Consider the following 27710-nt stretch of genomic DNA (forward strand, 5'->3'; position numbering starts at 1 on the left):
AAAAAAAAAAGAATTCCCTTTTTTTCCCCAATCTTAACCTTAAAAGGGATTTTTATGGGGGTATATATCCAACTCTATTTTGGGTCCATATGGGAGTCTTTACCCTCCATCCAGGCTCCCCATGTCGCTAGAAAAATGATTGAAAATTGGCCAAATTTAGGCACTTAATATGTCCCACGGTCTCATGGTCGATGGTCTCAACCCATACCCATCGTCCAGCTAACTTCTCTAGCATGTAATGTGTCTAATGCCTATACTATTTTTCCAGCAACCTGTGGAGCCTCGTAGAGGCTATAAGAATTCCATACAGACCTAATACGGACATGAATATGACACGCACGTGTGACTGCACCTACATATACGTCAAAGAATAGCGCTCCTGTGACCGTGTGACCGCTCCCTAAGCTGGGTGTATACAATTATATCGAGGTATGAAGAATCTGATTGAAAATTTCTGCCATGATAAGTGAGTGTCTCTTGCGAATGTGACATGCCATGGTGTGTATGAAATACCATGTGTTAAACTGATGCGCTTGATAAATGCCAAACTCTTCACGATAGACCCTGAAGAGAGCGTTCCTAAGCGCTGTGGAATTGATTATCGACAGGACCTTTTCTACAATTAACAATGACTGGTACGACAGAGTTTACAGGTGGACAGGTCTTACACGGTTGCTTCATCTTATGGATAGATGATGGATGGATGATGTCTACCTACTGTGGTTGCAACTTTGTATTTTTTTCCTCATGAAAAATGTTGTTGGTTTGGTGATGTGTGTGTGTGTATTTGTGTGTGTGTGTATGTGTGTGTGTGTGTGTGTGTGTCTGTGCGTGCGTCCGTGTGTGCGTGCACGTGTGTGTGTGCGTGCGTGCGTGTGCGTGCGTGCGGGTGCGTGCTTGCGTGCGTGTGTGTGTATGTGTGTGTGTGTCCTTCTAAGAGGTCTGTAATCTGACTCATCGTCAAGATATCATAAGGCTGATACTGTCGATATTAATGTTTCTAGGACTGGGACATTGAGCTGGAAAAGATGGCGAAGGATTGGGCGACTTGCTCCCGACTTGGTACGAGGGAGACAAATCTGGTCGGGGAACTGTTCGGACAGGTAAGGACATTGTAGCATTTTCTCATAGATTATGTAAATGAGACTCTAATTTGCATTAATTATGTCTGATAATGTTCATCTTTACTTAGCTCCCGAGTACACGAAGTTGTCTTTCTATAGTTCGATAGTAATGCATGCAGCACACGTAAAATTGTTTCCAAAGTTAACTTTTTCCTTGGGCCGAATATGATTGAAAAATTTCATCGTAAATTTTATCGAATATCGTATGATTTTATCATGATTTCTCAGGGGCATCCGTTTTTTACCTCGTAATACCCGCAACTAGCCATGAAAATCCCCAGGGAAATATGCAAAGAACTGTAGTTGTGGCTAATGAACTTTATTGTCCTTTTTTACTTTCCTGGGAAACTTTGTTTTTGTAGTAGTCGGCACGACTCAATTTCCTATTTCATTTGTGTCTGGCCCGTATTTCAGTCTATGTCCTACAATGAATTATGACGCGCCACAAAACTTAACGATGTCGCCTTGGACAGTTTCCAACCGATACCAGGCGAGTTTTAAACAGAACTAAGCCATAACACTTTACAGGAAATGTAGTGGATGGTATTACATACTTGGTATTTGTACATTTAGTCGAATTGGATTGTAGCCTATAACCTTGTACAATGACACATTCTGTTAGCAATAAAACAATGTATTTCGCGTAAAGGCAGTGTATTCTTTAAGCCACAATCTAGACTGGCTCTGTATAGTTATTGAATAATGCACTACGTACGAGTCCATTACAATCTGTTACGGTCGTAATTTCTTGCCCTGCAGAATATAGCATTGTCGCCAGAGGGCGATGTGGTGGGGTTACTACAACAGTGGATGGCACAGCAGGAGCATTACAACTACCACAATAACACGTGCGCTGGGAACAACACATGTAGAGACTATCTGCAGGTAAAGTTTAGAGTTTTATCTAGATTCGTAGACCTCTTCATGAATAATCTAGTGTCACATTCCGAGACCGCATCGCTCAGTGTAATACTGTAAATGCAAAAACTTTCGCGGTGGTTTATAATGTTCGCGGTTTTCGCGGTGACCGCTTGACCTCGAATCAAAAACCACCGCGAACATTTTTCCATGGCAGTTAGCGACTATACAGTGCATGGTACTACCGCGAACTTAAAACCACGGTGACCGTAAAAAGTCATTTCTCCCGCTACCGCGAAATTAAATACCCGCGCCGCGAACATTTAGAGTATAACCAACTGCTGTTGTCCTGCCATATGCCTGCGAAGCTGGTGTATCAGAAAGGAACAAAATGAAGAATGTACTGTTCTGTACACTATACTCTATTTGTATTTTAAGGCAATTTTCAACCTTAGATTTGTATTTTGCTATTTTTACGCTCGCATCAGTTTTCGGGTTCCCAGAGGATGCCATCCACATAATCAAATCAACATGGCCATACGGGTTTTTGAAGGGTAAACTATTCACAGGCGTATGATTCACATTACATTCACCACGTTTCCTCCTTCATACCCAGTGAACACATGTGCACACATGTGCAAGTTATTCCAGATGACGCCGTGCATGCAGCGTTGGTGACACTATAACGTTCTGCTATGTCTCGGGGCAATAAAGAATAAACCATTATGGAATTGAGAATTGTAACGGTTGTCAGCAACGATAAGGAAACGTCTTGCTGCAATAAAAGGGCTAGGGAGCGTTCTATTATATCACCAAAGTGGCATCGGACGAACAGTCGAAGAAGCCTGAATTCCTACACAATACAAAAAAGAACTCTTTTTTGCATTAATGCGATAGAACTGACTCCAGTAGCATTTCTGCCAATCAATAAAAATAACTAATCGTAACTACTAAAGGATTTTGGATTCAGGATTGTACTCATCTAAGCACAGTCTACTAGGTAACGCCCTATGTCCAAGGTTCGACCGCTGAAACACAAGTGTCAAACAACCCTAGTCTCTCTGTCTCTCATTTTCTCTCATTCTCTCTCTCACACACACACTCTCTCTCACTGATAGTGTATGTGTGAGAGAGAGAGAGAGTCACTCTCTCTCTCACACTCTGTCTCTCTCACACATACACTAACATGGACACCGTCTCACAAGCACATACATCACACACACACACTCTCTCTCTCTCTCTCTCACACACACACACACACACACACACACACAGAAACACACACACATACATACATACTGTCTCACAAGCACGTACATATGCGCGTGCGCGCGCGCGCACACACACACACACACTGACTCTCTCATTCTGTCTCTGCCTCTCTGTCTCTCTCTGTCCCTCTGACTCTCTCGTCACTCGATGACCCATGAGAATTATTTTCCCCAGATGGTTTGGGCAGCGACAAACCGGGTTGGCTGCGCCATTGCGGCAAACTGCGAGACCAAAGAACGGAAGATCAGCATGCTGGTGTGCTACTACTCTCCACCGTGAGTCAAGAACATCAGAACATTCTAAGACTTTACAACATGTTCACCTTTATCCGCGAGGAACCTATATCCATAGTATTTCAGAATATGCTATTTAGGGTTTATTAGGTCGATGGGTAGTGGTTTGAAACAACACTGTGTTCTCAAAATATTGTAATTAGAAATCACCCTCCGTCTAGTTGAGATCCCTAAATACCCCACACTCAATTCAACGGATATAGGTTACCCTTCGGATAAAGGTAAATAAGTGTTACCAATATCAATTCCACTAAAGCGGTGACATTGCTTCGACCTAACATTTGACAGAGCGTTCAACGAATGCGAAAGGCTTTTTTTCTCAAAATTGTTTGATAGACATAACGTTTTCGTATATGCCAGTTCACCATTGATGACGATGACCATTGCCTTGTTAAGTCTTTTTCCGGGTAATGCAAATCAAATGTTCACTATCACATGTGTGTCTCCTATGTTTCTACCATCTTTTCCGAATGAGCCCGTTTTGGCATAATCTTTACGGTTATATTTTCTCTCTTCCTAAAGTGCAATGTCAATACGTAGGTCATGTGAAATCAACTAGCCCTCGTTTATTTCTTTATTCATTATTTAATAGGATGGAAAGGTGGACTAAGCCGTACCGACTAGGGGAGTCCTGTACTAAGTGTCCTACCGAAGCTTCATTTTGCGACAAAGGACTGTGTGGTAAGTATTTTACGATTAGCAAAAATTGATTGTTTACCTCTATTATTTAACAATCTATGATGTATAAAGAATGAATTCATGCATATATACTTTACTTTTTTTATATGATAACTTGCATACAAGTTAGCTTATTATCACGTATTGATACATCATTTTGCACATGTACTTTCCTAGAACTATTATTGAGTGGGACTCGTTGCCACAAAGTAGTACAATAAATGCATCCTTATCCTCACTAAATAGCTTCAAACAACATTTGCTGTCAGACATGCAAAGATAAGGTGTTAAAGGTCGTTCAATGCAGTATAGATACAGACATAACGTCATACATTTTTTGTCTTCATATTTCAGTTCCTTGCAATGAAATTGATACAGAGATGTGTGGTAAGTTGTATTTCTTTTAAAGAGCCCTCGTGTCTGGGTGACCTAGCCTTGAGTCACACACACATATCTGGACGTAATTGAAAGGACACCCAGACGTAATGAATTCGAAATGACACCGAGACGTAAGGACAAGGACACCGAGACAAACCTTAATGAAAAGTGTCTTGATGTAGTGTACCCCTGTGTACAATGACGTTAGCATCTGGGATCATCTGGGATCTAATGTGCTGAAGAAAATATGTTTTCAAATAAATCATATGCATTAAAAATTGTCTAGACGTTAGAAATTCCACCAACGATTGTACAAACTGCCAATTGCAATGATTGTGAAACAAATGCTGATCTCATACTACGTGCTCATACTTTCTTACTACGTACTCTTGTTTGGGGTAAAATAGCACTATAGAACCGTAGCTACGTACCAGTAGATGACATGCTTAGTTGTACAATTGCTGTGCAATAAAGTTATTTCTATAAAAATACGTACGTGTGAGGTGGAGACTAGGTCTAATTTTGGCAACTAAAATTCATGTGGTACAATGTTAAACTTTCTTCCAACACAAAGGTACATATACACAGGAATAAGAGTTTCAACGACTACTGTTACCTTCTTCAGGATCAATGCTGATGACCAATCACCTCGGAACGTAAAAGTAAAAGCTACAGACATGTGAACTTATAAACACGTGATCTTGCGGATACGTGACGTCAGCAGTTGGTCAAACGTGCCAGAAAATTTGACCCTATACATATACCTTTGTGTTGGAAGAAAGTTTAGCATTGCGGCATGATCACTACCAACACAGATGCGCTTCCATGATAATGACTATTACAATATTTTCGACAGAATGCAAGCTCACCTGTGGCAAGCCTGGTGTCGGGTCTGGCACTCTGGACAGGAAAACGTGTTCTTGTATGTGTGAGCTGGGGACAGGTCCGAACTGTGACGGTGCGGTACTTCTAACTCTACATTCCTAAAAGAGAGCAATACATGGGTTGGGTCATCAATGTAGCAGTTTTTAAACTGCTAACTTAAAAGTAATTAATTTGGACACACTGTTAAATCAAATACAATTTGGTCCTTATTTGAGTGTCTCTGTGTTTTCCAAGCTTCCCTGTGTTTTCCAAACGTCTCTGTTTTCCAAGCGTCTCTGTTTTTCCAAGCGTCTCCGTAACTTTCCAAGCGTCTCTGTATTTTTCCAAACGTCTGTGTTTTCCAAACGTCTCTGTATTTTATCAAACGTCTCTGTACTCTTCCAAGCGTCTCTGTGTCTTTTCAAGCGTATCTGTATTTTTCCAAGCGTCTTTGTGTTTTCAAAGAGTCTATGTACATTATGTGTTTCATGATGTTCTGAACAAAACTAGGCCCAATAAAAGCAGGACGCAGAATAAGTCACATACACATTTTCTCAGTTTTATTTGTTTGTTTGTTTGCTTCTACAGAGGAGTGTGCGAACCCGATTTGGCACGAAGACGGTTTTGATGAGTGTGCGTACTGGGAGGGGGTACCCGGAGACTGCGATATTCACAGAGAGTGGCACGTGCGCTACTGCCCTGCTAACTGTCACTTCGGCTGCCGTGAGTACCAAGATATAACAAGCTCCTTCGCAGACATAGCTAGCAGCGTTATTTTTTCGTGGGAGCGCTGATTTTCAATTTACAGCATTTGGCTAATGTTCTCTAGATAACGCTATTACAAGAGTTCAGCTCGCACCGTATGAATCCCTCTCCCGACATTAAAGAACCTTAGCATATAACTCATGAAAGTTTATATGTGTTGGTAGAAGTCATTGTGGAACAAGTTGAACTGTAATTTCCTACAAAAAATTGGACTTACCCAAATTCTCAACTGATCAGCTTCGGTCTTCGTCAAGGTATGAACAATCCACTGCTGTTGTGACGTCACGTTATGCAGATAGAACACGTGACTCAGTGTGAGCAGTGGATCGTAAGTTGCTTGCAGGAAGTCTATGGTGCCCACCTTCTCTGTTTAACCCTAGTCCGTGTAGAAAATTGCGGATCTAGCGCTCCCGCAAACGTTAACAATAAAAACCAGCGCTGATATGTCTGAGAATTAGGCTAAATGCTGCAATCTTTGCGCATCATAATAATAGGTGATACGTTTTGATTGTGAAGGTCGCGGGTTCTATTCTCAGTCGAGTCATAGAAGACTTTTAAAATGGTACATACTACTTTTATTGCTTATCACTTACGATCAGCACTTGTGTGAAAGATTTCGGTCCGGTTGAGCTACCAGAGAACCAGCCCCCCTTATATAGTACCTTTGTAGTTGTGTGGCCCAAGGGCTATAGAGACGGAGATGGACATCATACATCAAAATGGCGTGTGATGTTTTGATAGAATTCTCTATTTACTATCATTACTTCCGTTTAAAGAGCTACCGTGAAGTCGCCCCAAATCTACAACGTGAGGCTCCACCTAGCGAATTTTATGAAAACTGAACCAGAATGCTTCGGTTGTAGTAACCATGGAATGTTTCCTCACAGGGACGAAGTGAGTCTGTAACGCCAAGTGTGTGCAGTTGCTGTCGAGAAGGAATGTCATCTAAAGCAGCAATATCATCATCTGCATCTTTTACATGTACATCCTTTTGCCATGCATTAAGAAATGTTGAGAATTGTTGGAACATATTTAAGCTTCGCATATGTATACATTTACGTCCTTTTACCATGCATGTAGAAATGTTGAGAATTGTTGGAACATAATCTTCGCCTATGTAGAATCCGCAAAGGTTTTTTTTTATTCGAAACTGAACACAAGAAATGCGAGGTCTTATCTGTTAGATTTCTTCACTCATTGTTTCTTCTTTCGTATCAATATCTACTGAATATTTGCTGTATTAGTCTGTCGGGATTTTGTCAGTATGGTGACATAAAATGTAAATGTGACTTGGAAGGAACACCTGTTTTGTCAATACATACCTTTCACTGTAACGGAAAAACATGATAATCGTTGATAAATTATACAACATGCAAATCTTTGTCAACTGTTACATTGATAAGGAAGGCAAATGAATTTTATTCATTCATTCAGCAGTATGTAATTCAAAATATTGACATGTTGCAAATAACCTATGAATTTTCTACAAAATCAGAATGAATGTACAAGAAAAATATTACTATGTAAACTAGTTTTTGCTTGAAACAATAAATATTGGTGACATTTCTGACCATACACAATTGTAGTCTGATTTTAATTAACTTATTGGTAATGAGCACCTTAAGACCAAATCTTTCACCATTTAAAAAATTATGAATAAATTAATCGGACATTAACATAATCTTTAATAACATCTGCATTGACATTGCACATAAAACAAGGCAGGCCTTATGCATAAATACATTGTATTTTTATCAATTATGTATCAGCTATGCATAGCGTTATGGACTGCAAAATTATGTACTAGTATGCAACCAAAAATCATCAATACACTAAGTTTGGAACTTTCCACATTTAACTTTTTTTCTTCTTGTACATAAACAATAGTCGATCTTCAATGAGGAGGCATAAAACATTCTTGTTTAGGAGACACCACTAGTTAGCTAACTAATAGTTTCTGCTAGGTATAGATGACCATGTATATAATAGGTATACTTTTAGGGGGGTTCACATCTGTGAGTATATCAAGTCTGTTTGAGTTCCATATTGAGATTTTTTGGCTATATATGGTAAAGTTTGCATCCAAAGAAGTCATTTTTAGTTCAATTACCAGGCTGCACAATGATGAGTCAAAGTAAAAAAAAAAACTTTTCCCCAAAATTGTCAAAGCCATAAATGCCAAATGGTTATGGACTTCAATGAATCACAAAGTACCAACTTTCCCATTGACTCCATATGTAGTTAGTACTATCACATACTTCTTAGTGAAACAGTCACCAAATCACCTAAAGCTTTGCCTATAACATCTAACTTCAGTCTGCAACCCTTTGGGGGTGAAGAAAACTAATTGCAAGATTGGTGTCATCACCATTAATGACTATTGAAAAATACCACTATAATTATAGTACAGCTGGATTTCAAAAGATAGATTTTTCAAAAATTTAGATATCCAATGACTTGTGTTTGCTGGAGTCTCCTGTGTGGTACTAAATATTAAATTTTTAAATGATGTTTATCGACTTCAATTTGGATTTACTTGCTGTACTTTCTATACACTATTGGGCCAAATCTATTTAATCCATTTGTATTCTCCATATATCTATGAAACAGTTGTCTCATTAAAGATAAATGCACCCCATACCATTTTTACTATTGATGGGAACCTGTACAGGTAATACATGTTAGAGGGTGCTAAGTTCAACTTGGTAACTATTAGAAACAAACCAAAAATCAAACTGGACCAGTGCATACAGAGCATTTTGCTTGGTTATTGTGCTACATAATCCATTCAAATTTCTAATTCTTTCAGTCTATGTGCTGTGATTGGTTGGGGCACCTTAAGAATGCTCCTCTTGAATTTCTGATTGCAGCAATTGTTCTGATTGGTTGTTTTCAACATCAGAAGAGATGTCCTCATTGGTTGATGTCCTCTCTTGCTCTTCTGTCATTGGTTCAACTGGGATGTCCTCCCATGATGACTCTGTAGTTGTATCATTGGCGGACGGATTATCAATCAGTGACAACATGTTTTGGAGTTCTTTTTCAGAGTCGGTGAAGGCTTGTCTTTCCTCAAGAGAACTTTCTCCGAGAACGTCGCTACTCGTGGTTACCTGATCTGCGCTGGCACGCTGCGTTTCTGATGACGATGTACAACCGCTTTCCTCAAAAACAGACTCTATAACATCATCCAAGATGTCTTCCACAACAGGTTTATCAACACTTCTGACTAGTTCCTCTACAACAGAGGCAGCTGCCAACTCTGCTTGTTGTCTTGCCTGGTTGACTTCCTCGACCACTTCACTCAAAAGTTCTTCCATGTCCTTGACTGCAAAGGTCATCTGTGGACCCTGGTCTGGAATGACCTCTCTGGCAGGTTCAAGGTCACTAGATGTCCCTTCGACCATCAGATTCTCTGCTAGCACAACTGTAGCACCACTGGCGAGGGTTTTCTCATCGGTAGGAGCTTTGCTGCAGGAAGATGCAGGCAGCAATGGAGTCTTTAGAGATGTGTCTTCACTATTTCTAACTTCCTGACGGAACCTAAAAGAACTTTCATCACTATTCCTTGAAGCATCGCCTTCTCCTGATAGAGAAAATCCCTCCTTACCCTCCATGTCTGAAACACGACTGTCCTCTGTGTCGTACTCACTCGTACTCTGCTCAGCCTCCACCAGCCTGATGGACGCTATTGGAGTCAGGAACTCACGAACACGTGTCGGTGACGCCACCTCGGTGATCCTTTCTTGGATCTGCCATGTCGACTCATTTTCCTGTCTGTCTGTACGTCTGTCTCTTTCCGACACCTCTACCATCTCTTTTTCTGTAAATTCTGAAGAGACTTCTTCAGTATCCAGTCCTCTTATTGGCTCTTGTTCTTCTGGTGATGTAGGCAATGTTGAGTCTACTAATGCGGGTGTGCTACTGATCTGTATGCAAACATGACCACAAGCAACACAAATGTATTAGTATGCACGATGCTATACATGTCAAGACATATTGAATAATCTCTATTAGGAGTCAGTCATTTTACATAGCATCCACTATCCTTGATTTGTGACTGAAAATATGTATGAACACAAGGGCAACCAGTTACTGTATATGTCGAATGTGTTAAAGATCAACAAGATGATACATTTTATTTCACTTCACAGAGTGTTGAATAGGACGTAACATTAAAAACAAAAGTGGCAATAAAATATCTGAGTTTGATTGACTTGTTCAAGTGCTATCGATTAGATACATTTGTGCGCATTCATAAAAGGCTTTGTACATAATAATATGGCCTGAACTTATGAACTTATTGATCACCCCTCATATTTACCTGCTCGACAGCCAGAAGCTGCAGTTGAGGGTAGCTCCGGTCTCGAGTGATGGTCTTCTTTAATCTCTTAGATCTGGAATTGAGCATTAGAAATTTTAGAGAAAAGAAATGTGTTCAAGAAGAATAATAATGAAAACATTCAAAACCACTTGAGGAAAAAATGAAGTTTGTTTACTAATCTCTATCATTATTGCTAATCCACAAATTGCAAAAGAAATATTGAATGACACATAAGTACGTGGAAGTGAACGGCACAGTCACTAGGCCTGGCCATGGTACTGAAAGTCAAGTGCCTTTTGCAGGTTTAAGGGGGAGCGCTGGCAACTCCTTCCTGTAAAAATATACACCTCTACAGAAACAGCAAGGAGACTTGCTGACCTCTGTTCCATTAACATATATCTAGCTAGTATTTGATTATACTGCTGCGTGGGTCCCTGACATAGGGGTGAGCAGCAGTTGGCTTAAGTCTTCACACCATGCTTTGTTACGTTGGTTCACACAGGCATGGCCAGAAGTCACTTTCCATAGAAAGTGGAGAAAATCCTCACCAAAGTAATTGAATTACGAAAGGTTGGCTTACTTGTCAAACATCTTGATCTCCTTGCCAAGCTGTTTAGACAGTTTGACGTCATCCGCATCAAACGCTTGGAACAGGGCCTTGATGCCAACTGGACCTGAAACATATGATCATTCAAACTATTCTGACAGTCATCCAGAAACAGTAACACAAGTCTCATTTTATATTCATTGCAAATTTTTGTTGATAAAATGCTCCATAACTAATTGCTGCAAATCCGAGTCTAATCTTCAAACATTCAAATATACTGCATTTCTTTTGAAACTCTGCAACGTGACTGGGTTTTACTGTGATAAGGGGGATACATGTTGTGCAAGCTACTCTATCAAGTTTGGGGCCACATTCTTTACAATGCAGCAGTGGGAAGTACAACCAGTTGTTGCGATGAGGAAGGTAAGATGTGGTCACCAAAATGTTGGCAGAGAATGAAATGTTTAATTTACTGGTTGTGTATGTCAAAGAATGTTGCTAAAATACTCCATTTGAATAATATTTGATTTACCTGATTCACCCTGCATGGTTGCTATGTTTGTGTCGGAGATTTCACTCCCTGCACTTCCCGAGGCCGTCCTGGCCCGAGGTCTCAGGTCCACATGGTCAGCTGGTTTCTCCTCCATATGGCTTCTCAGGAGCTGGGCAACAGCTTCATTCTGTACAATACATTGTTTTCCACGGTTTGAGTGTTAATTTGTGGCAAGAAAATCTTTAAATTTTTTGGTTAAAAAGCACTTAAAAGCATCATAAATTACAATGTTATATCAACAAGACTTAGGTGTTGGGACTCATCCTAGCCTAGTACTTGTTAACAGATACATTTGTGTGGATGTGAGTGACATAGCATTAATGACAAGAAGTATGACCTTAGTAGTACATTATTAAATATCTTTCCTTACGGGATGTCTTAAAAGCTTTTAAATTAAGAGCTGGTCACTGCTAAATGACCAATATCTAGTACCCACCCACATGTAACCATGGGAAAAAATGCACCCATTGAAAAATTGCAATGGCCCAATTGGACAAGTATGGAAGGAAATGCACTTGCCACATCGGTGCTTTCACGTAGGCAATAGGGCCTATATGGACTTAGCTTAGATAAACACTCTGCAATAACAAGTCTTTAAACCAAAAGCTTTAAGCATTTTTAATCCTCACATGTGCATACTGCAGTGGGGTGAGTTGAGTCTTGTTCCTGATGGCAGCTGACGCCCCGTTCTGCAGTAAGAGTGAGACCAGTTTGGGGTAGTTCCACCGAGCTGCTTCGTGAAGCGCCGTGTTGCCCCGCTGATTGGTCTGGTTAACGTTTGCACCTTTCTGTAGAAACATATTGTTTGATTACAGGACATTGTTACGACCAAACCACTTTATTTCAACTATCAAGGTAACTTGAAGGCCATGTAGCTTCAGTCATTGAACATGGATGACATCTGCACAGTTTTTGTCCGTTTCCACCTGACCAATATCTATGTACCTCAGACTAATGTAATCTAATAGTATGCAGTACTATATATCACTGATATCTACATGACATTGTATGTACCTGATTAATATCTATGTATCTACATCTACATGACTGATATCTATAATACACCTGACTGACATGTATGTACCTGACTTATTTATTTATTTAATAGTATGTACCAAGTCTTATAACTCGATATCTACATGACATTGTATGTACTAGACTGATATCTATGTTAGTTAGTTTGCCCCGGAGAGGAGATAGGCGCCGCCAGGGGACTAAAAGCCTGTTGAGTATCTATGTACCTGACTGATATCTACATCTACATGTACCTGACTGATTTCTATAATATACCTGACTGACATGTATGTACCTAACTGATATCTCTAAACTACATGACGAACGATCTATGTACCTAACTGATATTCCTAACTTATATCTACAGAATGTATGTACCTGACTGATACAGTACATGTTGTATGTACCTGACTGATATCTATGTACCTGACTGATTTACGTACCTGACTGATATATACTACTTGACAATGACTCAGATATCTAATAGCATGTGCCTGACTGATATACTGTACCTGAATGAGAAGCTGAGCAGGTTGCAGGTTTCCCGCGGTGGCAGACAGGTACAGCGGGGTGCAGCCGTTATGATCCTTAACGTTACACTTGGCTCCGTGGTCCAACAGGGCCGACACAATCTGACAACAAAAATCATAAGCAAAATTAATGGCATTGCCTTACATGCATACATACATATTCATACTCTATCGAGTTGAAGCATTAATAAAGTTCCGCTTCCAGTGTGATCATTCATCATTACAGTGAGGTCCTTATCACTTAGTCCAGTCTCTGATTCAATAAAGTTCTTTAGCATCGTCTTCTCCTGTTTGCTTCGGGGGACCAAAAGCTGCAGTTTACCGGCTGGTTTGCAATGTCGAATAACATGTCCAGCAAGGCTTAACCGGCATCGCCTGACTTCAGTTGAGATGGGTGGAAGAGTCCCATACAGTTCTTTGTTTGCCTTTGTTTGTTTGGCTTTGCCTTAAAGTTTATTTTTTGAGGGAATGTAATTTCCTGGCACATCAAAAATGAAAATCAAGTGTTTGTAGTGGCTGTTATAATGTATAGTTACTGTAATTGAAACCTCAGTGCTATTTTGGACAGCCAGTCGAAAAACACAGCGCATGTACTGGGCAAGGGTGCTGCAGATAGATGGAACAGTTACTTCGATGTAGGTTAGACATCCAGGTAATAATATACGCCAAAAAGTATAGTTACTCAAGCAACTTCCATATGGTTTTGAAACGATCAGACGTTTCGGATACTATCCACTATCCTTTGTCAGTGACACTGACGGAACAGTTGCTTTTGGTAGTGCTGGCTGATCAACTGTCACTGAATTTAACTATATCTACCCTCTTACCATAGCTATTCAAAACATCGCCAAGCAACCACCTAGCGCAGCAACCAACTGTCGCCAGAGGACACATTGAAATAGTCCCGTTCATTTTTACATACTATTAGTTTAGACCCTTTCCCACGCAACCACTTGTCTTACCCAACCAGCAACCACATTTTGCATTCCATTCAATTTTGAAAATACAAATTGAAAAGTTGTTGTTGTGAACATTCACATGTCATCACCATAGCAGGCACTGCCAACACATCAGAATACTAAGTTCTTGATGCAGTACACTTAGGGCTCGTTCTCATTTAAATGTCGAAATGCTGTCGCCTGACTTTACGCCTTGATATGGAGCAAATTATAGACAACATCAGTGGTTCCTTCATTTTTCCACAACCCCTGTAATGTTTTACAAAAGATGCACCACAACATTCGTATTGGTTGATGGCTTAAAAGATTATTATAGCCACGGGTGGGATTTCACACCCTAAAAAATGGCTGTCGCCTGAGAAGAAACGAAGAATTCAAATAGTAGCCAAAAATTTAACAATTCAGTTCCCAGAATGATTGTTCGGCAGGTGAAATTAGCTACCCAGGCCCTCTGTCCGATCACGTCAGATCGCTACTATCACTGATCTTGGAGGCTGTGTGAGGTGGTTTATGCCTGTCGCCAGATTCTGTAACAAACGTTACCACCACTAGTACGATGGTTGCCACGGTTATATTATGCACGTATAAGACTAGAAATGGCCGTTTTTGTGACGCTGTACAGTTTTTCTGGCTTTCTAAAGAAACAAGAAAGAGTTGTTGACTGTCATTTGTATCCCACCTTGCTTAACAAAATGTTGTACAGAAATGACTGTAACAAACGTTACCATTGTTCGATGCTGTCTAGGCTTTCTATTTAACCTGGTGTAAAAAAGCTGCCCACTTTTCAAATGTCCCTTGGGACATCCACTTATACCTAAATGATGTAGTCAATAAGGTAAGTCCTTTCGAAGAAAACATGGTAAAGTCTACTGTTGTAACAAACGTTACAGGTAACGTTTGTTACATGCCCTGTAATGCATTACCAATGGGACCGAAAATAATAAGTTGCCATTTTTTGGCTACGGTTAAAAGAGGATTTTTCCCAAACAACCAAGTAGTTTAAAGCCGATTTATTTTTCGACCAAAAAAATGCCATTTTCGACATTTCAATGAGATTTATTACGAGTGTTATAATAATTAGACAAGGGGGCAGAGTCAGAACCAAAAATTTCTCAGTCGGTGGTTTTCGGTTTTCAGTGAAGTCATCACCGCAAAAATGTCACCGCAAAAACTGCTGACGTAAAACCAGATGTTGGCTTCCCAGACGACAAGGGAGCTGCTAAGTCTACGTTAGTCCAATGTCAGTTTTGCCCATCTTGTGCTGCTGTACTGTAGCAATGCATGGACACAATGTGTTCAACAGTATTACATGCACCTCTGACACACTGCATTTCTGTAACATCCATGAGAGATGGCTATAGGGACCACAAGCATTCAAAATTTAAAAAATAAGTCTTCGACGTCCCTTTGAAAAGCGTGTTCCTACACAACAAACAGATAACCCTTAAGCGTATGATTTGACGACGATTTCACCATCACCCCTCAGATTCCAACCATGCCACCAGCCGTCAACAAGACTTTAAGGAGTGGCAAAGAGGCAATTTTGAAAGGGGGAAAACTCATTAAGAGGGCTTTATGTACACTATTAAGCAAAATTGTTGACAATGTAGACAACGTAACAGTATGAAACAATCACATCAGATTCTGCAGAAATGTCATCATAGGAAACTTTGTCCAAATAAGTACTGATTATAAGTTGGAACAGTAATGAGTTTCACAGATCTGTAAATTGGAAAGAAAGACCCTAAGGGCCAGATATAATAACCCACTCAAATGTCGACTTATCAAGACTTGATTGGCTATCAACTAAAGGAGAGGACATCAAAGTACCTGATTCATGTAAGGGCCTTACTAAGTAGACATCAAACTTCTGCACAACGTACAGCCTGCTGCAAACATTTGTGCATCTTTGAAACATCAGCCTATATGAAATGCTGTTGAATAATTGGTATATCATTTCATCCAATTTGAAGGACGAGACAGCTATTAATGATTCCAACATATTGCAATATAATTGACACAGATGACAAGTTTTGTTACACGTGTCTCATTGAAGAACTCTATTAAATTCCTAACTGCAAGCTTACAGGGTTGGCAGTTCAGGGATATGTCTTGGAAATGAGAGAAAGGTTAAAAGCAATTCAGCAGCCCTCAGCTTAGGTAACTACTAGTACTTATCATTCTATATATAAAAAAAGCCTTGCTATATGTGGCCATGGTAACAGCACACAGTGTCACGCAAGTCTCACTGAGCAAGCGCTGTTGTGACGTTCCAAGCTCTCACACAGAATCTAAACCATCACAACCAGGTGCAGCACTATCTTGGTGACTAGTCGGGTTGCAGACTCCATCAGTCGCTCACAGCTAGCTCGGGAATCTCACATCTTGCCTCAGACTGCAGACGAACGGAATCAGCTCCAGCATGTTCAACAACAGCTCTGACCCGTGGATGCTCACCGAGGAGACATCTGCTCCTGAGTTTGCAAACTTAATCTCCTGCTACAAGTGGTATCAACAGAACGATACTGTGTCAATCACACAAGCCGGCAAAGCCTGCTCCATGTACAAAGACCTTGTGAGATTGGGAACAGGAACTGACATCATCTTTTGGATGATGGGACTTTTCATTATCGTCACCAATGCTGTTGTGCTCTTGGGAATCATTGGAGCAAGAGAACTCCGTAAACCCGTCTACTTCTACCTGGCAAATCTGGCAATCACCGATGTTTTTGCAGGAATTGGGCTTCTGTATCGCACCGTAGGCCATAACGGACATGACATAATGTTTGACTTTCTTTTGACTTATGTCAATTTGATCATATTCACTCAGATGACTTCAGCATCAGCTCTATCTCTGCTGTCTGTTGATTCCTATGTTGCTGTAAAGTATCCTATATACTGCCATCTCCATGCTCACAGTGCCAAACTGCGTGCAGTTGTAGCTATGACTGTTTCGTGGATTGTTTTCTCCTTGTTAGCCTTCTCACCCAGTATGGGCTGGAACTGTCTCCATATGCAGACCCTGACCACTGGTATCTGCATTTCATGGTACCCCCTAGCCTTTGTTGTCATTTGTGTATCCATTTATCTATTGCTGTGCATAGTCATGATGTTCACAAATATAAGTGTGTACGTAGCAATCCGAGAACGAGAAAAGAGAAGGCTTGAGCAGGCAGGGACCCCCCCTGGGGTACCAGGAGAAAATGGTCCAGTACAAAACAGGGAGGGGGGTGATCAGCCAAAGAATCCTGCACAGAAGAAATATGAAGAAAGGGTGTACAAGGCCAGGACTGTAATGATTCACGTAGTGCTGTTTTTTATCTTTTGGCTGATACCCCTTCTGGTCTTTGCCGTATGCAAAATTGTCCCAGATATTTGCCCTAGTAGGAATGGAGTATTTGCTGGAATATGTCTAAATTCGTTAATCAACCCGCTGGCAACACTCATCCGCACAGCGGAGTTAAGAGATGCAATCAGGCAAAAACTGACAGGCATCCGTCAATTACTTGTCACCATGATACGGGGAAACCACGTGGACCCACAGGAAGACCTGGCAGGAACAGGAGATGCCCTAAGTCTAGAGGAAGGTCCTGTACATGGAGAGGGACAAAACACACCGCACGCTGGTCCGTTGCTAGGCTATTCTTCTCGTTGCTATGCTAATAGGCGGTATCAGGACAACTCGGCACCTGGGACGACTCGGCACCTAGCCAAGTGGGAAAACTTGGCACCAAGAATATGACATAAAATTGTGAAGGTTTGTGAGAAATGCAAGATGTTTAACTGCAAAACATTTCTCTCACTGCAATAACTTGTAAGTCATACAGTCGGCACAATTTTACGGACATTTTGAGGCTCTGAACGTGACTTCAAGGTACGTTAACTTTGAACGGCCGAGGCTCTGTCTATATCAGATCGGTCATCTCAACGCGTTTTTGAAACCTACAAACAGTTGTAATTTATGACCAACAAAATATATTGAACTGCTTATTACATCTATTTTCATTTGCACTAACTTGCAAACACGGTGATATAGAAGAGAAGTAGAGTGACATCGTGAAAGAACGCCGATATAACAACTAAAAAATGGCGTCGCCGGCGCGGCCCGCAACATGTTTTGGGGATCTTGTATCCTAAAAATTTGTATCCAAAACGTTACCTCGTGGGGTGAGATTGATTTGTACATTCTTATGTCACTTCTTATGCTGCCGGAATGATAGGATTATCATTCTTCGAGTGCAAAATATAAAAGTTATGTGCCGAGTAAGTATGGTGCCGACTAGGGCCGAGTTGTCTCAGGTGCCGAGTCGTCTCGAAACCCTAATAGGCCACACCCACAGGCGGGTCTGAAGTGCCGCACGGCATATATACAGAAAGCAGCAGAAGTATCTACCAAGATTACGATCGATTAGTTTATCATATAAATGAACAAAAGTATATACATGATAAATGAAAATGTCAGCCTTGAAACGACATAAAACTTAAAAAATGTCAGTGTAATACAGTGCTCCAATCCCCGCTTTCACGGGACGTGGCAAAAGTCACTTGCGGTCGCCGAACTCTGAACCCCACCGACTTTTTTTTCTCATTTACGTTGGAATCAAACATTTATACCCTTATCTAAGCTCAAACTTTCTAAAATCAATTTCTACTGTGTAGTTTTTTATGTCTGATACATTTAAAATCCTGTTCCTATTTACCGATACTTTTTTGTCCCATAATTCCTGAACGCACCGATAGAAAAACAAATACGAAAACCAAGATGGCGGGCGGCTTTTGCTCTTTCAAATGGAGTAGTTTTTGTTTCATTTTATCGGTAGGATCGGAAGATATCGGTCAAAATATGAAATGTGCACTTTAGGCCACACCAATTTAATTCGTTGGTTCTCGGAATCGCCGCTTCTAATTTTCCCAATTTCAAAAAAAAAAAAAAAATTCCATTCAGTAATCGTGCTGCAAAACTTTGGTTCCGTTAGAGAAACAGAACGTCTGGAAAGTACCAGTGCATTTACTTTTTCTCACCCCCAAGTCCTTTGCTACCAATTGATTCATATCTTTTTTGTTGCAAAGTATATTTAGGAACAAATAAATCATCGTAAATGAGATACACATGGGCATAACATAACGTAGCAGAACCAGAAGTTCGGCTGAGCATGTGCTCTCTCTCACACACACTTTCACATGCAAATTTTCAATTGAAACACAGAAATCGGCACCCAAACAAACAACTCAATAAATCACCAATACTTTTTCACTCTTGTACCTCCATAGCCAACATGTTTTGATATGCCTGAAATGCTCAAAGTCTTGCAAATGGAGATAAAAATGAAGTCGGAAAATCTCGGGCGGCCATCTTTCTTCTTCTGTAAGTCAAAAAAGCGCCCCCACGCTGTTTCTAATGGAACTGCAGATTTGGCTAGATAGTACATGGTATACCATTTCAGTGCTGATTTCAGTGATTTGCATGTAACATTAGGTTTTTCTAAGGAAGTTTAATCAAACTGCATCTTAATTTTTTGTCAACAAATAATTGTACATGTAACAAAAAGAGAGAATAAACCTATGGTTTTATACAACATGTAGTTCAGTACTTTGGCTTGTTCATGTATTTTGGGGGGAGTGGAAGTATTTGTAATTTTTTTTCCAATTTGCACCAGTTGACCATGAAATGTAATTAGAGCCTTGGATAGACAGATTCTTATCAACTCAGAGAGCAAATAAGTCTTCCAGCGATGGTATTTTATTTCTAGAGGCAAACTTAAATAATGTTTGTTGTTGTCGTTGCATCTCTGTAAAAATACTATATTGGTCTATTTGAGATGTTTTGTGAACATTTCTGTTTACTGTAGCAACTGTACATAATTTAATGTATATTGTACAAATTTATGCCAACATGCAATTTTGCATGTAATTTTAACTGATTAACTATTTCTATCACACGTATACCATGAGTTCAGGTCTGGACTAACCAGCCTGGACCTGAACCCAGACTTGTTACAAGTTTTTTTTTTTTTTTTTTTTTTTCGCCCTGTCGCTTCAATTTTTTTAGGAAAAAATCCGAGAACCAACAAATTAAATTGGTATGGCCTTATTCAGAGTTTCCACGCTGAAAAAGAGATGTTTTGAAGCTATAATGAGGCGGTGTTGGCATAGATGACAGAGCCTTATTAGCGCCCCTTTGTCTTCGCGGGCACTTTCATGCAAATCATCTCTTTGTGCCTATGCCAGGAGCGGGGTTTTCAACTGTAAATCAAAGTCTCTGAAATCGTTTGGTGTGTGTATTCAGTACTTTTGCCCTGTAAGTTAGAAGCAAGGAGTTTTGATCAAAGCTGCTTGTCAAGCTAGTTTTGGACGAACCACGTTTCTTTTTTCACTATCGTTCCGTAATTTGATTTGATTGTGTATTAAACGCAACTATATTCTGCGCATCGGTTACATGAATCAGACTTAAGTTTTCATCCTCCTAAGTTGTGTGTGTTTTGTGTATGCTTGTGTATTTTTCCTTCTTTATTCTGTTTTTGGGTCGACTTTTCGTGACCGCTTGGGAAATCAAACATGGCGCCCGCCGGTTCATCTCAGGTCAATGGGATAGTCTACTGTATTGTGGTGGGAAATGTTGCGTGCGGTTTCGGATTGTTTTCTTTATTAAACTAAACAGAACGTTAGTTAATTCATTTCAGGACTTTTTTTCAAAATGACCAGAACACATTTCAAAGAATATGTGACTCAATTAGATAATTGGTCTCAAAATAAATGGTGCCTGTGTTTTTTTAATGTACAACTCACCCATGCTGCTACAAATGATGTTACCCAAGCGGGATGATTGTTGTCAAGAACTGACGGCGTCGGTAATTTACAATTTACAAAGCACCTTTTGAAAAGGTCTAAAATGCCAGTTCAGGATTACAAATAAACTTTAGGGTTGGTCTACAACATGGGCAATGATTGGAGAGAAAAACATACAAACTGGGACTGGCCATGGACAGATTGATAAATGTCTTCTATTTGAGCACAGTGGCGCTCGGTGCAACCAATCCGTTCCAACTGTTGCGCTATCTTGTTCTATTTTATCGGAAGAAACTTTCAAACCGTATCCTGTCAATAATTTGTCGCTGAAAAGTGGCATGGTAAAGCTGTTTATATTACAAATACGTTCAGTTTGGAATATTTTACTACTACTAGCGCCATATTGAATCTTTTGTCGTCGAAACCAAGAAGCTTTTATCAGTCGAAACCCAGCACTAGTAAATCGTCCAACTTCACCAGCGGCGAGCTGACTGATATATTTTTTTTTTTTGATGATGGAATATCTTTGGGTATTTTGACCATAAGATGGACAAAACTATACTGAAAATCCTGTTGGTTTTTAGTCATTCAACGAATTGGTATTGTTCAAACGTGCTAATGTAATAACAATTGAAACCAGCGGCAGGTAACGCATATGAATAGCGACGTTGACACAGGGGAGATATCGTAACATAAACATTACTACGGCCCGCCTTTTAAATTTTCAACCAATCACGGACAGTTTCCAATGGAGACAACAGTGACTGGCATCTAATTATCATCAATATTCATGTCCCACAAGTGGGGATTTTTCATGCCCTTTTGGACCATCGTGCCGAGTATGGCTCCAGATCAAAAGCCTCCAGTGGCAAGCCAAAACTGTACAATCCATAGCTATCAACTACAAGGGATACCAAGTGTCAAAGTACCTACAAGAGGCAGAGTAGAAATCCTACCAACAATTGTGGAGATAGACTGAACAGAATGAAGTGGTTTTCCGTTTTCAGTGAAGTCATCACCGCAAAAATGTCACCGCAAAAACTGCTGACGTAAAACCAGATGTTGGCTTCCCAGAAGACAAGGGAGCTGCTAAGTCTACGTTTAGTCCAATGTCAGTTTTGCCCATCTTGTGCTGCTGTACTGTAGCAATGCACGGACACAATGTGTTCAACAGTATTACATGCACCTTTGACACACTGCATTTCTGTAACATCCATGAGAGATGGCTATAGGGACCACAAGCATTCAAAATTTAAAAAATAAGTCTTCGACTTCCCTTTGAAAAGGCTGTTCCTACACAACAAATAGATAACCCTCAATAATGATTTGATGACGATTTCACCATCACCCCTCAGATTCCAACCATGCCACCAGCCGTCAACAACACTTAAGGAGTGGCAAAGAGGCAATTTTGAAAGGGGGAAAACTAATTAAGAGGGCTTCATGTACACTATTAAGCAAAATTGTTGACAATGTAGACAACGTAACAGTATGAAACAATCACATCTGCAGAAATGTCATCATAGGAAACTTTGTCCAAATAAGTACTGATTAAGAAGTTGGAACAGTAACACAGTTAATGATCACAGATCTGTAAATTGGAAAGAAAGACCCTAAGGGCCAGATATGATAACCCACTCAAATGTCGACTTATCAAGACTTGATTGGCTATCAACTAAAGGAGAGGACATCAAAGCACCTGATTCATGTAAGGGCCTTACTAAGTAGACATCAAACTTTTGTACAACGTACAGCCTGCAGCAAACATGTGTGCATCTTTGAAACCTCAGCCTATAGCAATATTAAATGCTGTTGAATAATTGGTATATCATTTCATCCAAGGACGAGACAGCTATTAATGATTCCATTCAAGTAGTAGGCATCCTTCCATCTTTCCAGATGATGGTAGCACTCTCTCCTTGAAGTTAGGGCAGTTGACAGCGTCGACTGTGGGACTGTAACCCAATCCTCCATTCATATTGCAATATAATTGACACAGATGACAAGTTTTGTTACACGTTTCTCATTGAAGAACTCTATTAAATTCCTAACTACTTACAGGGTTGGCAGTTCAGAGATATTACTTGGAAATGAGAAAAAGGTTAAAAGCAATTCAGCAGCCCTCAGCTTAGGTAACTACTTATCATTCTATATATAAAAAAAGCCTTGCTATATGTGGCCATGGTAAAAGCACACAGTGTCACGTAAGTGTCACTAAGCAAGTGCTGTTGTGACGTTCCAAGCTCTCACACAGAATCTAACCCATCACAACCAGGTGCAGCACTATCTTGGTGACTAGTCAGGTTGCAGACTCCATCAGTCGCTCACAGCTAGCTCGGGAATCTCACATCTTGCCTCAGACTGCAGACGACCGGAATCAGCTCCGGCATGTTCAACAACAGCTCTGACCCATGGATGCTCACTGAGGAGACATCTGCTCCTGAGTTTGCAAACTTAATCTCCTGCTACAAGTGGTATCAACAGAACGATACTGTGTCAATCGTACAAGCCGACAAAGCCTGCTCCATGTACAAAGACCTTGTGAGATTAGGAACAGGAACTGACATCATCTTTTGGATGATGGGACTTTTCATTATCATCACCAATGCTGTTGTGCTCTTGGGAATCATTGGAGCAAGAGAACTCCGCAGACCCGTCTACTTCTACCTGGCAAATCTGGCAATCACCGATGTTTTTGCAGGAATTGGGCTTCTGTATCGCACCGTAGGCCATAACGGACATGACATAATGTTTGACTTTCTTTTGACTTATGTCAATTTGATCATTTTCACTCAGATGACTTCAGCATCAGCTCTATCTCTGCTGTCTGTTGATTCCTATGTTGCTGTAAAGTATCCTATATACTGCCATCTCCATGCTCACAGTGCCAAACTGCGTGCAGTTGTAGCTATGACTGCTTCGTGGATTGTTTTCTCCTTGTTAGCCTTCTCACCCAGTATGGGATGGAACTGTCTCCATATGCAGACCCTGACCACTGGTATCTGCATTTCATGGTACCCCCTAGCCTTTGTTGTCATTTGTGTATCCATTTATCTATTGCTGTGCATAGTCATGATGTTCACAAATATAAGTGTGTATGTAGCAATCAGAGAACGAGAAAAGAGAAGGCTTGAGCAGGCAGGGGTCCCCCCGGGGGCACCAGGAGAAAATGGTCCAGTACAAAACAGGGAGGGGGGTGATCAGCCAAAGAATCCTGCACAGAGGAAATATGATGAAAGGGTGTACAAGGCCAGGACTGTAATGATTCACGTAGTGCTGTTTTTTATCTTTTGGCTGATACCCCTTTTGGTCTTTGCAGTATGCAAAATTGTCCCAGATATTTGCCCAAGTAGGAATGGAGTATTTGCTGGAATATGTCTAAATTCGTTAATTAACCCGCTGGCAACACTCATCCGCACAGCAGAGTTAAGAGATGCAATCAGGCAAAAACTGACAGGCATCCGTCAATTACTTGTCACCATGATACGGGGAAACCACGTGGACCCACAGGAAGACCTGGCAGGAACAGGAGATGCCCTAAGTCTAGAGGAAGGTCCTGTACATGGAGAGGGACAAAACACACCGATTATGGCTCCAGATCAAAAGCCTCCAGTGGGAAGCCAGAACTGTACAATCCATAGCTATCAACTACAAGGGATACCAAGTGTCGAAGTACCTACAAGAGGCAGAGTAGAAATCCTACCAACAATTGTGGAGATAGACTGAACGGAATGAAGTCTGACTCAGAACCCTTGCACAAGAAAAAAGCAAAATGGCATACATTATGTGCATTACCATGCATAGGCAACAATGGCAAGTACAATTTGAATTTTATGATTTTACTGTTAGAAGTGACAAACAAGAAAAATGAGGTCTTCCTGCCCTCTAAAGGGTACAGCAGAAAGCCTGTAAAACTGATCAGAATAACTAAATTGTACCGGATTAGATTTAACAAATTGATTCAAAAGTATAGATATCAAGTAGATTTTTTAGTGTACAATTATGCATTTGTGTTAAACATGACATTGTATCAAATTGCATAGTCCACACTGTGTGCTGAATATTTTTGTAACTGTTACAGTTGAATGTATACTACTAAATGAAGATGTTGTTTGCACTTGTGAGACATTAAATGTACAGTCAAACCTGTATTAGGGCCACCTTTACAGAGGGGCCACCTGTCCATAGTGGCCACTTTTTGTCAGTCCCTTGGGTATTTTATCTACAAGTTGCCACCTCTATACAGAGGCCACCTGTCTATAGTGGCCACATTTGTCCGGTCCCTTGAGTGGCCACTATAGACAGGTTTGACTGTATTATGACTTATTGGAATCTGAAAAAGTCTCAGACGCTTTCCTGCTATCATTATTATGATAGTATCATCTGATTGAATTGCATGTAAATTGATCACACTGGTCAAAAAGGTACAAGTTTGGCAGGCTTCATTATACATATTATTGTAAAATCTCTGTTTCAATATCACTGCGACAGCCTGCTGTGGCGTTATGTTTTACAGCCCTTTAAAAATAGAGCATGATGTTCTCTTCGGATTCTGTGATCATTTACAATATAGAGTTTTGTATAAAAAATATAAAACTTCTTTTTATGTTTAATAACTCAGATACCTACAATACATTCCAAGGAGGTTAAAACGCAAGGAGGAGGTTCATAATTAGCACCTCGCCGTAGCCTTTGTTTAGGCCTGCTAAACCCCGCTGCGTCTCATTGTTTTAACCTCCTTGTACATTCTAAGTACATCACTACATGTACCTCTAAAGAACAACAACTACAGATGAAGAGAGGAAGCAATGAAACATAGGCATCCTTATTTTGCTTAGTACATATACCTCCTATTTTTCACACAAAAAACAAGACCCAACACTTAAATTTTTGTAGCCAACAATTAACACACCGCATGTACATATTTTGCCGACACCTTCACCAAACCCCATTTAAGGGACAGTCCTTCGTATCTCTGAGAGGCCGGAATTCAAACTTTGTGTAATATTTTGTTTCTTGAATGGCAGAATAGTAAATGCTGTTGCTGGTCACCATTAATAGAATATGTAGCAATCTGCACTCAACTTTATAGAATGAATAATTCATTTCATATTTCCTAGTCCTGCATACCAATAACTTATAAGGCTGTCAGTACAGGAATACTTGAATGTTAGAAGAGAGAAATTACTGGTTAAAAGCAGTTCTGTTGAGCATGATTGTGATAATGTCTACTATTGAACGTGTAATTGCGTGTGTTGGTTAAGCAGACGTCATGTTGTTATGGCTACAGTTTGGACAAATCACATCGGATGACAATTTTAGATACAATTTAATGATTATCCTCACAAGGAGCCTACAATTTTCATATCATTTACGTGGGGTGAAAGTGATCTCAAACAAGTTATTTTAAATAAGCTCACTGAAGAGAGCCACTCTTCCACTGGTCATGACAGAGAAGACAGATGCCATGTACATTGTTCACCTTTATCTTAAGTGCCTTACACAGACATATAGAATACAACATGGTGTATATTTTCCGTATCACCAGAGGTACCAGCCCGACCCATTGGGACCAATGGTGATGCGGAATACACCATGTTGTATTTTATGAGAAAACCCATGTTTTGGTGCAAAATGAGCCAGAAGTTGAACAAATTTGGTGCCCTCGAACAAAAAGTGTTGCAACAGCAATGTTCCAACGTCCGAATCAGGTATTCGAATTGCCAACCGTGCCACACTCGGCCCGCTCGAAATGGTTTGATTTACTCGAAGAAAGCCTGTGTGATACGCCTTTCGAACTGTGCGATATGGCAGTTATGGCCCGGTCCGGAACACCCGTATCTAACATTTTTGTGTCACAGGTATGACATAATACAAGTTACAACATAACACTTCATGTATATGTGGTCTAGAGAGACGTGCTAGCAGTAGATGAGCTTACCTGTTTATATATATCAGGTTTGCAAACATCATGGCAGCATCCGAAAAGACTGTTGACTTTGAGGAATATGTCTTATGACTTCCAGAGGATGAACACATGGACAGTCAATGAGAACCTCGTACTAACACACACATATATTGTATTGCTCTCATGTTCAACTCATATATCCGTCTACGTAGGCCAGTTTCTTTATAATGTATTCCAAATGCGAGATCAGATTAATCATACATAACTGTACTATTATTAATAACGTTTTGTTGTTGTTTTGTATGTAGCCTCTTAGTACTACTGTCTGTATAGCTATTAGTTGTTATTAATTGCCATACATTGTACCCTGTGCGATTGTTGAGCAATAAAATTCATTTACTTTCATATACCAACTTGCAGAACTGTCAGATTTACCAACAGTTTAGTGCCTGCTACTATCCTCAACAACGTGAAGGGAATACCGAATTTTGACCTATGAGATTATTCTAACACTGTAATTGTTAACACTTTTAAAAGCGTTTTAAACGTGTAATGTCTGTATAATGCTTTAATAATAATATTAAGTCAATATATGTAATATCAATATGCATGAGTGCAATCTGGTGATGTAATGCAATATTATTTGAAGAAAGGGCATAATTCAAATACAATGTATTAATCATTTGATTGATCACTGATTGATTTTCAGGTCACTGTACCAGGAACCAACAAATTACATCAGTGTAGCCTAATCATTAAGTCAGCAGTCTTTTGTATGTGAGAACCAGACAATAACTAACAGATACGTCGATGTAGGTTAGACATCCGAGGTAATAAGATATGCCAAAAAGTAGTTGAAG

The 27710-nt window shown here is 40.1% G+C and overlaps 2 protein-coding genes and 1 long non-coding RNA gene across 7 annotated transcripts in view; 2 read left to right on the forward strand and 1 right to left on the reverse strand.

Moving 5' to 3' along the window:
• The first annotated feature begins 996 nt into the window (after positions 1 to 996).
• LOC118418139 (peptidase inhibitor 16-like) lies at positions 997 to 5263 on the forward strand. The gene is made up of 5 exons (XM_035823973.1): positions 997 to 1103; positions 1884 to 2009; positions 3429 to 3529; positions 4140 to 4228; positions 5229 to 5263. Exons 1-5 carry the CDS (start codon positions 1029 to 1031, stop codon positions 5261 to 5263), a joined length of 426 nt encoding a protein of 141 aa, XP_035679866.1. The 5' UTR covers positions 997 to 1028.
• A 195-nt stretch (positions 5264 to 5458) lies between these two features.
• On the forward strand, positions 5459 to 8379 carry LOC118417904. Its single transcript, XR_004831403.1, has 3 exons — positions 5459 to 5561; positions 6056 to 6190; positions 7120 to 8379. It is a non-coding gene; the product is annotated as an uncharacterized LOC118417904 (long non-coding RNA).
• LOC118417898 (ankyrin repeat domain-containing protein 27-like) overlaps positions 7683 to 27710 on the reverse strand; it is a 45254-nt gene continuing 25226 nt past the window's right edge. For all 5 annotated transcript variants that reach the window (XM_035823654.1, XM_035823649.1, XM_035823650.1 and 2 more), the window contains 6 exons: positions 13180 to 13299; positions 12283 to 12441; positions 11633 to 11780; positions 11134 to 11227; positions 10554 to 10626; positions 7683 to 10158 (listed from right to left, as the gene is read on the reverse strand). In XM_035823654.1, coding sequence (XP_035679547.1) covers positions 9070 to 10158; positions 10554 to 10626; positions 11134 to 11227; positions 11633 to 11780; positions 12283 to 12441; positions 13180 to 13299 — 1683 coding nt within the window. In that variant the 3' untranslated portion in view covers positions 7683 to 9069. The remainder of the gene's footprint in view (positions 10159 to 10553; positions 10627 to 11133; positions 11228 to 11632; positions 11781 to 12282; positions 12442 to 13179; positions 13300 to 27710) is intronic.

Source organism: Branchiostoma floridae, chromosome 6 (genome assembly GCF_000003815.2).
Source record: "Branchiostoma floridae strain S238N-H82 chromosome 6, Bfl_VNyyK, whole genome shotgun sequence".
Taxonomy (NCBI): Eukaryota; Metazoa; Chordata; class Leptocardii; order Amphioxiformes; family Branchiostomatidae; genus Branchiostoma; species Branchiostoma floridae.

What these genes read in the sequence shown, in the direction of transcription:
- LOC118418139 (XM_035823973.1), top strand. Translation starts at nt 1,029, where the DNA reads ATGGCGAAGGATTGGGCGACTTGCTCCCGACTTGGTACGAGGGAGACA. An exon ending in TCGGGGAACTGTTCGGACAG is followed by an intron (nt 1,104 to 1,883) that starts GTAAGGACATTG and finishes CTTGCCCTGCAG; the next exon opens with AATATAGCATTGTCGCCAGA. An exon ending in TTGCGACAAAGGACTGTGTG is followed by an intron (nt 4,229 to 5,228) that starts GTAAGTATTTTA and finishes TACCTTCTTCAG; the next exon opens with GATCAATGCTGATGACCAAT.